This window comes from Megalobrama amblycephala, linkage group LG5, assembly GCF_018812025.1.
Source record: "Megalobrama amblycephala isolate DHTTF-2021 linkage group LG5, ASM1881202v1, whole genome shotgun sequence".
Lineage (NCBI taxonomy): Eukaryota > Metazoa > Chordata > Actinopteri > Cypriniformes > Xenocyprididae > Megalobrama > Megalobrama amblycephala.
In genome coordinates, this window is record NC_063048.1 from 7,380,703 (window position 1) to 7,399,035 (window position 18,333).

The 18,333-nt window shown below is 37.0% G+C and overlaps 1 protein-coding gene across 5 annotated transcripts in view; it reads right to left on the reverse strand.

Annotated features, from left to right (window-relative positions):
- ralgapa2 (Ral GTPase activating protein catalytic subunit alpha 2) overlaps window positions 1-18,333 on the reverse strand; it is a 323,632-nt gene that overhangs the window by 156,895 nt on the left and 148,404 nt on the right. For all 5 annotated transcript variants that reach the window (XM_048190535.1, XM_048190536.1, XM_048190537.1 and 2 more), the window contains 2 exons: window positions 17,903-18,013; window positions 11,066-11,115 (listed from right to left, as the gene is read on the reverse strand). In XM_048190535.1, coding sequence (XP_048046492.1) covers window positions 11,066-11,115; window positions 17,903-18,013 — 161 coding nt within the window. The remainder of the gene's footprint in view (window positions 1-11,065; window positions 11,116-17,902; window positions 18,014-18,333) is intronic.

Here is an 18,333-nt window from a genome sequence, read left to right on the forward strand (position 1 = left end):
AGACCGGTCAGATGGGCTTCAGGAAGGAGGCACAGGACATGAGACTAGAGATTCAGGGATCAGAGGTCTGACAATGTTATGGAGTGACTGACAGAAGGGCCTGAGACCACAGCGTTCAGAACTGGGCCGCTGAAAGCGGGTCAGGGATTCCAGCAAGTTTCTCACAGACGCTGATGCAGTCACATTAACCATATTTTGATGAAATTTCATGCACTGTAAAAATGTTACAGAAAAATACTGTAAAAATGCTATATTAAAAGTGAATTGGTTAACTGTAAATTTTGATTACATAATAATGGCAATATATACATGTCAAAGTCAGACATGCTCTTTGCCAGCTGTGATGCCTGGTTACTGGTTTAAACTTGGCCCAGGTTTGTAAAAGATTTTTGGGTCAGCACACCTTAATGGCTTCAACAATTGATTTGCTAATTAAGTTTAGAATACAATGAACCAATCAGAACCCAGTTTAGGTCAGATAGCTACTCTGCCCTACAAAGCAAAAAGGCAGTAACTACGCAGAGTGCAGAACTGAGAAAAATGACTTAAAAGTTATCCAGTCATCCAGCCTAAGTAGTTGTAGGTAGATTATTGGACATGTTGCTGTTATGTTACCCCAAAACGACACACATTTCAGATAAGATGTTTTGTCACATAACAAAGGATGCCTTGAATGTCATGAAAATGACAATAACTAATTTTTGACCAAAAATGCAGTTACTGGCTTTTTGCTTTGTAGGGCAGTACTAATGATGGATATTTTGATGAATCGAAAATTTTAGTTTTTTATATATATAAACTGGTTATGTAATAAAACATGTTTTCATAGTTTGTGTTGTCCCTTATCAGTGCAAAATTATCACAAATTAAAAAGGATTCATGCCGATATTGTCCAAAACCCTTGTCTGGCTATCACCAGACCAAGGTCAATTTAAAATTGAACATTGGTCTGGGGAGTTTGCTATGTATTTCCTACTGCACAAGAGGCATGATCAACGAGCATTATCCACGCAATTGGATAGTCCTTCAACCAATCAGATCAATGATCTGGGTGACGTACTTTTGCAGAGCGATGCGAAAACTGGTTTGTAGCATTGATCAGCGGTTTGCAGAAGCAGCAATGGCATCGAGCGATTTTTGCAGGTTGTGCAAAAAAAACATGAAAGTAATCGGTATTTACACCCAGTCGAGCGATTTGTTTGCTAAACTAAAGAAGTCATTTACCATCGTTGAGAGGTTAAAAGGAATTGGATTGACTGTCGTGCGAGAGACATCATCGTGTTATACCCGCCCAGAGCCATAGAAAGAGCTCTGTACCCGCCAATAGCGAGCAGGTGGATAAGCTAGTCTGTGATTGGTTCCCGCAAAAGTGTAACAGATGCAGCAGAAATGAATGTACGGGTTTCCAGACTGAGTTGCCGGGTGAAATCAAATCGCCGGCAGATCAGGCTGGGTTTACCCAGTCTACCAAAACCCCACTTTTCTAGGGCATTTCCAAGCTTTTGGAAGGCAGTGTAATTTGATTGTAAAATACTGTCAAATATATGGGTTTTGCAGGTAAAACTATGAATAACCATATAAAAAAAAACAAAAATAAAAAAAAAAACAGTAAAACGATATTCTCAGAAGTCCCTGCTTTACACAACACATATGATTACATTTTTTTTATAAATAATTTTATAAAATTATAATTTTATAAGAAGTTTCTTGTTATTTTTGTTATCAGTAATGTTAATTAATGTGTTTTCTGTTACATTTATTGATTATTTTCTGATTAGTCAATTAATCCTTTGGTTAACTTGCCAATAAATAATCAGATATCAAATGCAAACAAAAAACAGCACTAAAATACACTCACGATGTGTGGTAAAACAACTGAAAAATCACAATCCTAACCTTTATCTCCATACTGAAATTCCAGATGACCAGACAGTGATTCATCTTTTATGAATCATTAAATTATTTGTGTCCAGGGCACCATGAGCCCGGAGACTGTTTTATATGCACAGCGTTTATAAAAGCTTACCTTAAATGTGTAATATGAGTAAGTAGTGCTCATAAATGGTTGTTGAGATCATATTCTTATGTGAAACAAGTAGAGGCCTGGACCAAGAAACATGAATGAATATCAGAAGTTATGTTGAAAGATACAGTACAACTTACTGAAATCTATATCATGTCTCGTGTAATCGCTCAATTGGTGTTTCAGAAAGGCATCATTAAAAAAAGAAAAAAAAAGAAAAGAGAACTATATCACGTAATGTTATATTTACCTTAAAAGCCAAAAACTAAACTGTCCAAAAACTCATTAGTCAGCTAGAAAAATGAACTCAGCCTAGCCCAACTCGTCATTTTGAGATTCTCCTGTATTGCAATTGTGCTGCTGTGGTACCGTAGGCCATTTCACACATTTTACAGAGCACCATTTTATTAGGTCAGTGTTTATAGAATTCCCACTATTTTGATGAGATTTAGAGATTTTTGGGATAAAGTCACAGTTTCAGCATTCCCGTGAGCTGGGGCCACCACTGGGGATGAACGTAAACAGTGCAAATGCATCAACGACGCAAATCAATGTATTTACATAACTGACACATTTTAACCCTAATTCTAGCATAATTTGCTGTCTTAATGCAACATGTATAAATGTATTCAAACACAACTGATATTTGAGAGCTAAAAAACCTTTTATATTTCAGTCTCACAAAAATACATTGTATGACTTTAGAACTATTATATAGTCAGGGCTCGAAAATAAGGACTGTCCCACCATGGCCCGGGGTCAGCGTGAAAGACGCTGAGGACAGTTGACGGAAATGCACAAGAAGATGCGAAAGAGAACTTAATTCGGTACTCGTGAGAAGTTTTCTGTGTGCACACATCCGAAGGATGCACCCAGAAAGTTTTGCACTTGAAGGGACAAAATTTACACAAAATTATGTCAAAATGCTTCTCTTGATGAGTATCTAATAAACAGTCAGTTTTGTCTAAAGTGAACATAAACAGTTGTGAAAGAAAATACATGTGTATCAGTACCAGTATACTGGATCAGCATATTAGTCTTAAAGTGACAGCAGCCTAATATTCCTGCTGTGTTATTATTGTTATTCAAACAACAAAAGACAAAGAGAAAATCACTCACTCCTATTGAGTGAATAACTTTTGTAACTTTAATTGTAAGGATTAATCTGTATTTATTAGGTATGTGACGAGACAGGTATCTCACGAGATGAGACGAGATTCGAGATTTTCACACACTATTTTTAAGAAATCCTCAATGGCGAAATACACGACTAGAAAAAATATTCTGCAGGTGTATTTGAAATGTTTTAACTAATCATCTTGTAATTAATGTCATTTCAGTTCTACTTTCTGAGTATGAATTATCATATGTAGTAAAAGACAACAATACTCAAGTACCGTAAAAGGTTTTGCCACAAACTCAACTGACCAACTTTTCTTCTGTATGATTTCAGTCTCTTCAGACCTCAGAACTGTACAAGATTTATGAGCTTCTACAACTTTTAACATCCTATCTGAACTCCTTTCCACAAACTGATCATAGAAATAAAACAGTATAAATAATAAAATGGTAACAATTTACAATAAGGTTCATTTATTAACATTAATGTATTAATCAACATCAACTAACAATGAGCAATATATTTGCTACAGTATTTATTAATCTTTGCTTATGTTAGTTAATAAAAATAGTCATTCATTGTTAGTTCATGATAGTTAACAAATGAAACGTTACTGTTTGTGCTTAATAAGATTAAGAGAAAAGTGTTATTCGTTTTTTTGGTAACACTTTACAATAAGTGCAACCATAATCGCACTCTCTCAATATTCAAAGTGCAAATAAGAACAAATTTTTCTTTGATACAGAGCTAAGAGATGGTTATAACTACACAGCCCAGCCTAAGATAGCTTTCATATTCAGAGATATTTGCATTCATCAGGGAGCCGCTTTCAAAATGCGGGGTATTGAAATCGTGTTTGAATGCGCGCTCGCGTTTACTTTCACTCTCGCGCCATCACGCGTACTCTGTAAATATGGAGCGGCGGCGACTGTTATCCAACTGAATTAAATGTTTTTTTATTTAAATACAAAGGAAAAGGACAGTGGAGGCGTAATGTAAACGTAGCGGTGGCATATTCTTTCCTAATCATCCTAACCACTCTGTCATGGCAATATCACGAGACTACTTTTCACCTCAATGAGAAATCCCGTCACATATTAGTCTCGCGAGATCTCGTGACACGAGATCTCGTCACACCCCTAGTATTTATGTTAAACAGTGAAGACTACACAATGTTATTTTACATTTGATTACTTTGAGCAATTTCTGTTCCTGAAAACTATTACTGAAAATGTATTTGCGCTTTTGCTTGAAGCTTAATTTTTTATTATTATTATTATTTTATTACCGACTGTTTACTCGTCTTTGAAATGTATATTAGTTAGGCTGTAGTTTTAGCTGATGTGTCAAAATTGGAATTGAGAATTGTGAAATTTCACTGGTATCTAAAATTTTTGTGCCATAACATTATTACAATACAAGATTACATTGGTCAAAAACAATGAAAACAATAACCGTTTTATTTTATTTATTTATTTCTGGTGGGGCCAGTGAAAATTTTGGCACGGCATGTAAAAATATGAACACTGGCCCAACCGAGCCGGTAGAAGAAATCCTTAACATTGAGCCCTAATAGTGCAAACGTCGTGTTGTCATGTGTAATGATACTTTGATGGTGCTTCAACAGCATCGGTCCCCATTCACTATTATTGTACAGAAGTGAGTATCATGAACATTACGCTAAATATCTCCTTATATGTTCCATGTAAATCTTTCTGCTCATGCTCAACGTCCCGTTTCATTCAGAAATACATCAGATTATGGAAATAATTACTTAGCGTTGATTTAAAGCTAGTCATAAAGGGAAGATCTCCGATTTAATGCAGCCCTTAAGAGAGACATTTAGGCAGGACCGTTTTAAGAGGAGATGGAAACGCCATGCAAATGTGTCTTGTATGCGCCAACCATCTCCCTTCTGCCATAAGAGGCTCTTTGTGTGTGTGTGTGGCACCTGTGAGTGTGAGATGGGTCTGTGGGCAGCTCACAGCAGAGAGGAAGCTGCCATTATGTGCCCATCTGGATGCCAAAGGAACTGCCTTAAGCTAATGACTATCAAGGGTGATAACAGTGCTCTCATTCATCATCCAAGGAGTTTCATGAGCAGCCAGGATGAGTGTGCGTTTGATACAACAGAATGCTTGAGTTAACTGCAGACCGTAGTGGCTGTATTGAATCTGGAAGAAAGGCGAGAAAGTTGATCTGTTTATTGTGCAATGCATGACAAAGCCTGATTTCACTGCACATGGAATAACTGTAAGAGAGTGTGCTAAACAGGTGCAATGCGATACGTTTCAAGGATCACATTATTTGACTGTCCACACTGAAAGCTGAAATGACGTGTGAATCAAATTCAAAAGATACTTTATTTTCAATATATATGATTTTGAACAATGAGATTTCACTGAAGGTATGTGACCAAAAGTGAAAAGCAACAGAAATAAAAAAGAAGTTACCATCAAAATGTCTTTGCATGGAAATTGTTGGTTAAAGGATTAGTTCACTTTAAAATGTAAATTACCCCCCCATGATTTACTCACCCTCAAGCCATCCTAGATGTATATGACTTTATTCTTTCAGACGAACACGATCTGAGTTATATTAATATTCACTCTGACGCTCCCAAGCTTTATAATGGCAGTGAACGGAAATCACCTTTTTGAAACTCAACAAAAGTGCATCCATCCATCCATCATAAATGTACTCCACACAGCTCCAGGGGGTTAATAAAGGTGTTCTGAAGCAAAGTGATGCGTTTGTGTAAGAAAAATATCCATATTTAACGTATTATAAAGTAAAAAAAATAACTAGCTTCCGCCAGACCAATTCCATATTCAACTTGTGTAACTTGTCAAGTGTAACACCTCTCGCATTCAAAACACTTACGCTACATCCTATGCCTTCTGTATTCAAGTTATGAAACAAGTTTTTCATAAGTTGAATACGGAAAGAGGTCTGGCAGAAGCTAGATATTTTACATTATATAGTTAAATATGGATATTTTTCTTACACACATCGCTTCGCTTCAGAAGGCCTTTATTAACCAGCCGGAGCCATATCGAGTATGTTTATGATGGATGGATGCACTTTTTTCTAGCTTCAAACAAGTGGTTTCCGTTCACTGCCATTATAAAGCTTTGGCGCATCAGGGTGATTATTAATATATCTCCGATTGTATTCGTCTGAAAGAAGAAAGTCATATACACCTAGGATGGCTTGAGGGTGAGTAAATCATGGGGTAATTGACATTTTAAAGTGAACTAATCCTTTAAAAGGTGGTTGGCGTAGAGCGTAATCAAATTTCTGGAGGTCGCCAAGTCACTATAGTGCTCTCAACTGCGGTACCCAATGATATCATGCGGCAGATCACGTGACCTTCAATGCCTGCATTGATAGTTGTCGTACCGCTGCGCATTTGCATAAAGCTGGTCAATTGCTTTTGTGGGCATGTTGCTTGGAATCGCCACCACTGAAAACAGATGACTTCAGGTCACTTTGTATCTGAAAAATGTTGTTTTTGTGAATACGCCTGGGCAAGGCTGCTATGGGTTGGCTACATTATTTTGTGCATTCATATATTTGTGCAAAAACAGGATGTTGTGCTGTGCAGTATTATTTTAATATCATTGATACACTATTATATTTCTTGTTAATTTTATTTGTATATTTTGTTTCCACTTTAATTTTAGTTCAAGTCTTAGTCATTTGGCTGTGTTATTGTTATTTTTATTAGTTATGTTTTTAATATATATACATATTATAATATATACTACATTGTTTTTATACATTTTTATTAGTTTTTAGTTTTAGTATTTTTATTTAGTTTGAGTTATTTTAGTAAGTTAAACTAAACAAAAAAAAGGAGAAATGTTGCCTTGTCAACTAGCAGAAATAAAATAAGTTTATGATTTTTTTATATATTTTATTTCAGTCACTTTTGTTTCAAGTTGCAAAGATGTTTTTATGGTTTTAGTTAACGATAATAACCCTTGTGCTGTGTCATCAAACACAATCTACAGCTTACACATTAACAAGACATAAACATGCGTGCATGCTTTTGAAAGTGTGTTCACCACACATCGACACTCAGGAGAATGCAGTCGTAATCCAAGAGTGAGCTAGATGTCTCGATGGTGCCAGACACAAAGAGAGAGGCGCGGAGGAGGAGGAGGAGGAGGCGTAGAACAATACCAGCCCCCCACACCCCCTGCCTGACAGCAGCCCGAGCGATCGTCTCTCCTCTGCCGACCCATAAAAAAAAGGGGGTCAGACACCCACCGCATGGAGGTGTTTGCCGTAATCCCTTCCAGTGCGGTCACAACACAAAACAGCAGCCATGACAGGATGGGCTGTGATACGGGATGAGGGAGAAATGAGGATGTGCTGGTGGAGATGGGCCTGTGTAAGATGGAGGTTGTGAAGCTTTCATGCTGCATTAACAGTGTGGTGCTGCCACAGCGTGAATCTACTAATGGTTCCTCTCCTGCTGTCGCTGTACGCAGGCGCTCCACTACACAGCCGCAGCATGCTGATGCAAACATGAAAAGCTTGTAAGAAATTTTGAAGCTAATGAGATGTTCAGTTTGAGCACAAAGTCCACTCTTGCTCATTTGCTGTCAAAAAATAAACTGTGTGTCATGTTCACGTTCAGATATTTGAGCCATGTTTAGATATTTCAAAGCTTGTTTTTCTGATCCTGTAAGAGCATTATACTCCACAATAATATAGTTATTATGGTACTTTCATATAATTACTTTGTATCTAAATACGTAACATTTTATAAATAATTTTGTATTTTATTTTATGTTTCAGGTTACTTGTGTTTCATGTAAAGCAATTATAGTTGAAGCATTAGCTCAGGAAAAATCAGAATATTTCCAGCTAAAATAAGCTTGACCTTTGAATTTAAGGGCAGAAAAACCTGCTAGAACTGGTATTTTAAAAACACCTTAAAAGGAGGATATATACACAATTTGCTCAGACTCTAAAAGAGCATTTAAGACCACTGATTCACCTATAGACACCCTGCATTCAAGTTATGTTTCTATCCTAATTAGTATACACATTGAAAATAGGACACCAGTGAGGCCAATGCAGTTTTTCCAGTTTTTTTTTTTTTTTTTTTGGAGTAGCTCACCTTTTTGCATGCGTAATATATTTATATACATCATACATTAATATTCATAATATTTATAACCACAAGTGATGGGATTTCAGGTGTAAGAGCAGCGCTTTCACACCATTGCTTCGCCGCTACTAGAACTACCACTAATTTGTCGCTTTCCGCGTGTCTCTCGTTAAAAATGATCTAGAGACTTGTGCTTCCGTGTCCCATGTGAAAATTTCTTCATGTAAAAAAGGCACTGCTGCCAGCCAAATTTATCAGCGGCCCACCAGGAATTCTCCTGAATCTTCCGATGGCTACTGCGGGCCTGTACATATACTTATATAATATAATGCAGAATTTGCATTTGCAGCTGTACTAGTGGTTGCATGCTGAATTTTATTAATTTATTTTTTTTCTGTCGCAGAATGAAAAAAGTGTAATTTTATCAATTATCAAAATATCCAGTCTTTCACATGCATCTCAAAGATTGTGTAATTGTGAGTGTGAAGTGGGGGCGGCACAATGGTGTTTTGCCTAGAGTGGCAGTTGAGCTCGTGCCGGCCTTGCGCCCAACCCCACTAGAGACAACACTGCCGGTATCTCTGTCTGTGACACGCCACGCCAGGCATCTTATCCATAATACCTTTAATATATTGCTTTAACCAACTGCATAGTATGAAAAACACTAAATATGATACATGAATGCTAACAACTGGGCTATTTAAAACAATCCTAGGTTTATCATGTCATTTTACTCACTGTTGCAATCGACATTAAGGCACTTGTGAGATATCTTCTATATACGATTTTATCTTCATATCGGCCAGCTTTAGTATGCAAGCAGACCGGTTTTTCTAACTTCAGCTTGTGCATGCATTTGGTAATTTCTGCACCAATTAGTGGGTCTACAATGTGGCAACACAGGCCCTGACTGTTGTTTCACCGTCGAAGAAGAATCGAAGATGGAACAACAACTACTGCAGACCACAGCAAAGACGCCAATGTTGGTGAGCATTTGTATAAGGAGGTTAGGAGAAAGCCACAACTCTAGTTTAAAAGTGTATAAAGACATTTTATAACTCCAAGAGAGAAATACCACTGACTGGACAAAGACTGGAAAAAGTCTATGATATTATTGCTGTCATATGTTATTACTGACCTGAAACATGTTAGACAGGTTCTCATAGTTTCCCTATTTAAGTACTGTAGATAGGAGCTATTAATTTTGCCTACATACACAATAGCAGGTCTGGGATGTTACCAAGATGGCAGCCAAGTGAACCAACCAAGACTGAAATATTAAGGGAATGAGGTGTTACTTATTGGACCAAAAACCTGTACACAGAATCTCTTAGAATACAATTTTCATCTAGAATGTACTGTTACTTCATCCTCTACAGTTAAAGACCCGGGTGTTATATTAGACAGCAACTCGATAATCATATTTCAAATGTTACCAAAACAGCCTTCTTCGACCTCAAAAACATCGCTAAGCTACAGAACGTTATTTGTTTCTGATGCAGAAAAGCATTCATGACCTCTAGACTGGATTACTGAAATGCACTACTAGGTGGTTGTCCTGCATCCTCAAACAAACTACAAACAAAATGCAGCTTATAGTGTTCTTAACAGGTCAAGAAAATATGATCGTATAACTCCAATTTTATCATCTCTACACTGGTTACCTATTAAGTTCCGTATCGTTACAAAGTTTTGTTACTGACCTATAAGGCCCTAAATGGTTCAGCTCCTGATCTTCTATCGCCCTACTATCCATAACACTCTTTAAGGTAACAAAATTCTAGATTTTTCACATTTGGAATAGGCTAAACTCTGGAATAGCCTTCCTGATAATGTTCGGGACTCAGACTTACTCTCCCAGTTTAAATCTAGATTAAAGACACATTTCTTTAGCATTCACATAATGCACCTCATAAACTTGTACTCCAGTTATATCAGATGAAATATCTTTTGTTTGAAACAGCAGCTACACTAATCATTTTCCATTTGCTTTTCTGTCCAATCACGAGGTAACTAGAGTTTACACCAGCTCCAGTTTGGATCCAGCCTCTTACAAAGATACGAAGAACAACTGTGAAGAGATGGCACCAACCCCTGGGAGGATTTCTGATGCCGCCATCTCTGAATCAACATGCATCACTGCCACATTTTCGATATGATCACAACTTGTAATTATTGCTTTAATGAGATCATTGTTTCTGCTTTAATTAATACATTATATTAGCTAACAGCATTATTTTGATATATGGACATTACTTTGACACAGTCACCTCTGATTACAGATTGCCCTAAATTGTCATTTAAAAAGCTGCTTGGAAACGATATGTATTGTGAAAAGTGCTATACAGATAAATGTGAAAATGTGAATTGTTCATATTAAAGGAATTTCCCCAGGGTGACCTTTCAAGTCAACTTCTGTTTATGCAACGCAAACTCTCTTCTCACACCGAGACTCCATTTTTCCTAAAAAAGAAAGACTGTTCACCTCCCTGAGCAAATGAAACCAGAGAATGCCCTGCCCGCCTATTTGTATTGCAAACTACTGTCTACTTTTCAGCCACGCGGGGAAAAATACAGGGAGGACGGCACCTCCAGGAAAAGCAGGAGAGAGTGGAAAAACCTGCTCTCGGCAGAGCAGCACACAAGCCGTCCAGAAAAAACCTCAAAGCTGCAGGTGAAGCAAACAAAAACAGATCCGGAGATACCAAAAGTCTAGCTGTTTAACAACTCAACAGCAACAAAACAACACTAAGCACTAATGAAGTGCATGCGGAAGGTACTTGTAGAAAAGACTTACTTCAAAAATAAAGAGGATGGAGTCCAGCTCCTCCCGTTGAGATTTGTTCCCTGAAAGAAAAGCAATAGAATTAGTTGTGTAATTTCAGATTCACTTCTGTTTTATTCAGGTTTCATGATCTATGGTGCTAGAATACTGGAAACATGTTGACCTTCAATGAATTGGGGATTGGCATGAGTACTCAATTGCTCTAAAGTGACATGATCAGTCATGAAAATTATGAGATCACATACAGTATACTGTATACATTCTTAATGGTCATTTCAACACTTACTAATACATTTAAAATCAAAAATGAGTTTGGGAAGGAGTTTGAATGTATAATGCATAAAAAATGTATACATAAATATAAAATATAAATTTCAAACACTATTAAAGTCAAGTAAACAGTCTGTAATAAAATAAGAACAAATAATCAAACTACAAGCAATAGCACAAATAAACAATAAAATTAAATAAAGTATTGTAATGTAAAATAACACTGCATAGTCTTTATTGTATAAATTAAATGTAGATTTATCCTTATTAAAGTTACAAAAGTTACTCAGTCAAAAGCATCGAGTGATTTTTTGCAGTGAGTGTCCGTTGGTTGATTAACATTAAAAACGCAGACTGTAACAGGAATATTAGGCTGCTGTCACTTTAGGACATAATGCACGGACCCAATATACTGATACTGTACACATGCGTTTTATTTCTCGGCTGTTCACTTAGATATAACCGTCAGTGTTTACTAGGCTCCTCGCCGAGACAGGCATTTTGACAATTTTGTGTGAAATTGTCTGTTCAAGTACAAGAAGATGTGAAAGAGAGCTAAATTCAGTATTCATGTGCTGTCAGACGTGGCTTTCTGGAGTTATATTTCACATCTTCTTGCGCTTGAATGTTTAAATTGGCAAGGCTTAAAAACGTCTTTAAATGATAAACTTTCATGATGACGCAGAACCGGTCCGATCGGGACAGTGACAGTTCTGTCAACGAACCCTGCATGTGCCCTCTCTTTCTTTCACGGTGAGTGTGCGTGTGTGTGAGAAAGCGATAGAGGGCGCTCTCAGCAAAGCGACGGTGCGTAAAGCTAGCCATCGGCTAATTAAAATTATTTTTTGGTCGACTTGAGTGAAATTTGGTCACATATGAGAGCTTTTCAAAATCAGTCACTCAGTGAGTTTTTATATGTAAATGTACAGATTTTTAAATATGAAATAGTTTTAAGAACTTTGTTTTGTGATCTGTCCTGACAGTGGTCATTTTTTATTTCATGAATAATTTTCATGATTTTTTTTTTTTTTCATGAAATAAAACAATAATATTACAAACTGTTTCTTTACATTTATTTTGGATTTTCTGTCATTACTGGACTTGCACATGTGTAAGGTGCTTTGTATTGAGTGTGGATGACCGTGTTCGTCCGCCACCACCAAAACACCAATTTTGACAAATGAAAAAGCCTGTTAGGGTTAGGAGTTTGTTCATCTTCAGGGTGATACTCTATCTTAAGGTCTTATGAAGGTTAATGTGGTTATTTCTACAGTGAACTGCTGCATATCGGCACTGCAAATCTGAGTTCCAAGATTTGAATTCCTGTCCAAAAAGTTACTAAGTTAAAAACTGCTCAGCTGAATCATTCTCTTGATATTCAGGGAAATTAAGAGGTGTAAGTTTCAAACAAATACTTCTAATGCAGAACTGTGTTTCAGCATGAAGGACAGGTGACCTTCAATGAATACAGTGCAGAAAAACCACTTTGGTCAGTGATGGGATTCAACAGAAACAAAAGCCTCATTAACTTCACATGAGGGGGCATGCAGGCAACAGCGAACTGGGCTGTTACTTCAAGCTGAGGAAGTGTTGGACTGAATCTTTATGCAAGAATCATGAATTATTCAAAAGCTCTTTTTCAAAACATTTGTGAGCTGCCTTTTTATCCAAGCAAGCTACCTTCTAATGTAGCATGAAACTGAAACAGAACATTTACAGTATACAGTATGAGACTGATTTGGAACGCCCTACAATCGAGAAGCACAATATACAACTGCAAATCAAGAAAAGTTGGGACATTTTGTAAAACGCAATAAAATCAAGAATATGTGAATAATTAATTCTCTTGAACCTTTATTTAACTGACAAAAGTACAAAGAAAAGATTTCCAAAGTTTTCACTGACCAACTTAAAGGATTAGTACACTTTTAAATACACTTTTCCTGATAAATTTACTCACCCCCATGTCATCCAAGATGTTCATGTCTTTCTTTCATCAGTCGAAAAGAAATGAAGGTTTTTGAGGAAAACATTCCAGGATTTTTCTCCTTACAGTGGATTTCAATGGCTACCAACAGATTGAAGGTCAAAATTACAGTTTCAGTGCAGCTTCAAGGGCTTTAAATGATACCAGATGAGTAATAAGGGTCTTATCTAGCGAATCGATCGGTCATTTTCGAAAAAAATACAACCGTTTATGCTTTGTAAACAAAATATCGCCTTGAACGTACTTTCCGCTTCCGCATTCTTCATAAAGCTTACGCTGAATGTCCTACGCCTTCCCTATTCTACTTACGGAACGAACGCGGCGCCAGTTTAGTTTTTTTCCGTAACTTGAATAGGGAAGGCGTAGGACATTCAGCGTAAGCGTTATGAAGAATGCGGAATGCGGAAGCGGAAAGTACGTTCAAGGCGATATTTTGTTTATAAAGCATAAACAGTTGTATTTTTTTCGAAAATGACCGATCGATTCGCTAGATAAGACCCTTATTACTCGTCTGGTATCGTTTAAAGCCCTTGAAGCTGCACTGAAACTGTAATTTTGACCTTCAACCTGTTGGTAGCCATTGGAATCCACTGTAAGGAGAATAATCCTGGAATGTTTTCCTCAAAAACCTTCATTTCTTTTCGACTGAAGAGAGAAAGACATGAACATCTTGGATGACATGGGGGTGAGTAAATTTATCAGGAAAAGTGTATTTAAAAGTGGACTAATCCTTTAAGTGTATTTTGTAAACATTAGGGCTAAGACAATACATCAAATCTTGATTCGCGATACGAAGAGTCTGGAGCGATTCTGATATATTTCGATGTATCGCGATCTCTCTCTAATCCATTCTGAGCTTAGTTTTAAAACAGCAGATGCCACTACTATACGTGCTTTAGAAACACTCGTACAATGCCTGCTTTTAGTTCGTTTACACACACCACTTAAACCTAAAATAATTATTCATAAATTTCGAAAAGTTTGAAGCGAATTACAAATCTCGAGCGCTCTCTTCTTCGTGAGCATTTGAAAGTGTGTGGTTAAAATCTAGCCTAGAGCGCCATCTGCTGTTAAAACTAAGCTCAGAATTGTTTCGAGAGAAAAAATAAGTCCAAAAAAGTTGGGACAGAGGCATGTTTACCACTGTGTCACATCACCTTTCCTTTTAATTACACTTTTCAAATGTTTGGGAATTGAGGATACTAATTGTTAAAGTTTTGGAAGTGAAATTTTTGCCCAATGTCGCCTGATACAGGTCAGCTGCTAAACAGTCCGTAGTCATCATTGTCTGATTCTTCTTTTCATGATGGGCCAATCATTTTTAATAAGAAACAGATCTGGACTGCAGGCAGACAGACAAGCACATCCTTTCTACAGTGCAGAGTGTCTAGAAACCACTTTTTTTAGCATGTGCAGAATGAGGCCTGGCATTGTCCAGGGAAAGATGTCACCTTGATGGCAGTATATGTATCTGAACAATCCCAATAATCCACCACGTCAATGATTCCTTCACACATTATGTGAGTCATCCATGCCGTTTGCACTGATGCACCCATATACCATGAAAGATGTTTGCTTTCGCACCTGTTGCTGATGAAAGTCTACAGGGTCCTTTTCTTCTTTGGGACTGAGAACTCGATGTCAGTAGACTCCAGAAATTGCATATTTATCAGCAGTGTCCCAACTTTTCTTGATTTGGAGTTGTATATCAAGACCACATCAGTTATAGACTGATTGATGAATTTTTGTTTTAAATATCAGTAACAGAAGAAATTGCATATTTATCAGCAGATATGACATACAGTGCACAGCATAAATGAGTACACCCCCTCTGAAGAAATACTAAAGATGTATTTTCTTTATGATCACTAATACAATTCATGGAAAGATGGCGAAACTAAAATGTATTAAACATATACATAATAAAATCTGAGAAATATATGTCATTAATAGCCATAAAATAAGTAAATTAGCCAATGTTGTTTCAATTAAGGATTGCAGAAATGAGTACACCCTAGATTTAATTCAACAAATGTATAATATTCTAGCACTTAGTATGTCCTCCATAATTTGGAATATACTGCTCTGACCCTTCTTGGCACGGAGTGTACAAGTTCATGACAAATTGTCACATCTGTCCTGTTTAACTCCTGGATGATGAGCTGCTTAAATGCCGTGATCTTTAATGGGGAGCGTTGCTCAACTCGTCTCTACAGAATCCCCCACAGGCGCTCAAGAGTGTTAAGTTTGAGTGCAAAACATGTCCACAGAAGGTTTTTTACCTTGGGAGAATGCATATCCTCATTGTCATGTTGAAAAAATGCCCAACAATGCAGGGAATGAGGAAAGGGTAACATCTTCTGTTTCAAGTTTGTGTATTAAATTACACAGTGGTGTGGGAATTCATGACAGCATTGATAAAGCACAACTCCCTCACACCTTCAGCACTCATACATCCCTATATAAGAGCTTTACTACCACTGAACTTTGCTGTGGGAACCAGGCACTTCTCACTGTACTCCTCCTCTAGCAACACCAGAACATTTTGGATGCTGTTAGATCCAAAATGATTGATTTGGTCTCCTGAGACCAGAGTACTGATTCCCAGAATATATATTTTGTAAATATGGGCTTTGGAAATGGCTAACTGACTTAGAAGTTCCAGTGAGAACAACAACCATGCATGTCATTTCTGCAGGCTGCATCTTACTCTGTGAGATAAACAGTCACACTTTTAACAGCTTTTGGTGGCTCTGAGACACTCGCTTGGTATTTTTCCTGCTCTTTGTCTAGCAAAAAAATCCCTCATCACTAAATGAAAGCTTAAAATGAAGGCCTGATTATTTCAGGGGCCTTGTCACAAGACCATTGTTTTTGAATTTCTGTGTTACTTTTGCTATATTTTCACTCTTAAAACAATCATTTGGTAATCTTCTTGTACCACAGTCCTCTTTTGTGCTAAGAAATCAGTCTCCTGACAGTGCTCTCACAAGTGCTTCCATTGTTGTCAGCATTAAGTTTGAGAATGATTCAGTGGACTATATGACACTTTTAATTGTCAAGAAATTACTGCTCTTTAAATGTTTTGATTCAACATACTTACCTGTTGATCAAACATTTTTTTTTATTATTTAATTTTATTTTGTAACTTTTAGGAGGGTGTACTCATTTTTGCTACACAACATTTTATCACCTTGATAAGAAAATCTTATTTTCCTGAATAATGTTGACATGCTTCTTTGGTAAGTGATTAAGCAGACTTGCTGGAACATTATGGGCCCTATAATACACCCGGCGCAATGCGACACAAGGCGCAGCGCAAGTGTGTTTGCTAGTTTGCGTCCGGCGCCGTTCGCGTTTTCCCGTTCAGCGCCATGTCCTTAAATTAGTAAATGCATTTGCGCCAGTTAGTGCGCCCATGGGCGTGCTGGTCTAAAAAAGAGGTGTGTTCAGGCGCATTGCCGGCGCATTGCTATTTTCAGGAGCTGAAAATAGACTGCGCTATAGACCAACTCAAACCTGGTCTAAAGTCTAAAGTCAATGGCGCAATATTTTTTTGTTAGAGCGCGTTGGTAGAAACTGCGCCTCTGGGTGCGTCCACAGTGCGCGTTGACTTTGCTTATTACACACAGGGATGCGCATCACACAAACATGCCAAATATTAAAAACAAAAGGATTACAGTGTAAAAGAATATTATTGTGTAGGCTACATAAATATAAAAATGTAATGATGAATAGTCATTGCGTGTATTAGAATTAGGCTACCTATTTTCAATTCAGCCTATTACTACTTATAATGATGAACGAAATTGGCTAATTAATTGAACAATCGTGCCAATACACACACATATATATTAACTGACTCATCGCCAACAAATTCCGGCATGTAAATAGCAAATCGCCATGGCGCGAGCGCATCTCCCTCTTAAAGCGAATGGGAGATGACACTCTGATTGGTTTATTGAACGTTACGCCCATTACTCATTAAGAGAATAGGGACAACCCATTTCAAAAATGCGCCCAGGCGCACGGACCGTTTTTCCGTCGTTAAAATAGCAAAAGTGGATTTGGACACGCCCTGAGTGCACCTGCGCCGTGCGCTTTACACTTTGCGTTTAGATCGTTAAAATAGGGCCCTATATCTCTAAAGAACCATAACATGTCTTCTAAGTAATTGCTGACTTTCAGAAGTTTCTCATTTATGCTATGCACTGTATTTAACTGTAGACTCCAACTACATTTAGATCACTTTTGCAGTCATCTAAAACTAAGGGATAGCAGCAGTTGTATGGCAAAGATATAACCGTTTAAGAGAAAATTATTTTTGTAACTTGTTTATGAATTAATTTATTTACATGGACACTGAAACACATGCACTTGATTCATTTGTACACAAGTTCTCGATTCATTCAGATATTCTGATTTATTTGGATATATTTCAAGTTTATATAATTGTTCTTAAGAAAAAAAATTCTGTAAACTATAGAGGCAGACTTGAGAGTTATAAACAGATCTCCCCGATCTGATCCAGGCAAACACATGAACACATGACACAGCCAGTGCACTCCAGAAAGCAGACAAACATGTCTTACCTTTTTGCTTTAAGTTGCTTTCCAGTGTAATGAAATTTTCATAGAAGATAAAATAAATCTGTGAGCAGTTGGTTTCAAAAAATGTCCTCAGTTCATTCCTGTCAATAATATCTGTGGAGAAAATAATCAACAATAAAGAATTAGACAAAATAATAGACAATAAGTCCAATAATGGGCATGACTACAACAATACATCAGATGACTCTGCAGTTTAGGGCTGTCAAACGATTAATCGCGATTAATCGCATACAAAATAAAAGTTTGAGCTTGCCTTACATATGTGGGTGTACTGTGTGTAATTATTATGTATATATAAATACATACACACAAATTAATGTATATATTTAAGAGAAATATTTTATTTATGTACAATATATTTTTTATTTATATATAATATAAATTATATAAAAATATAAATAAATACATATACT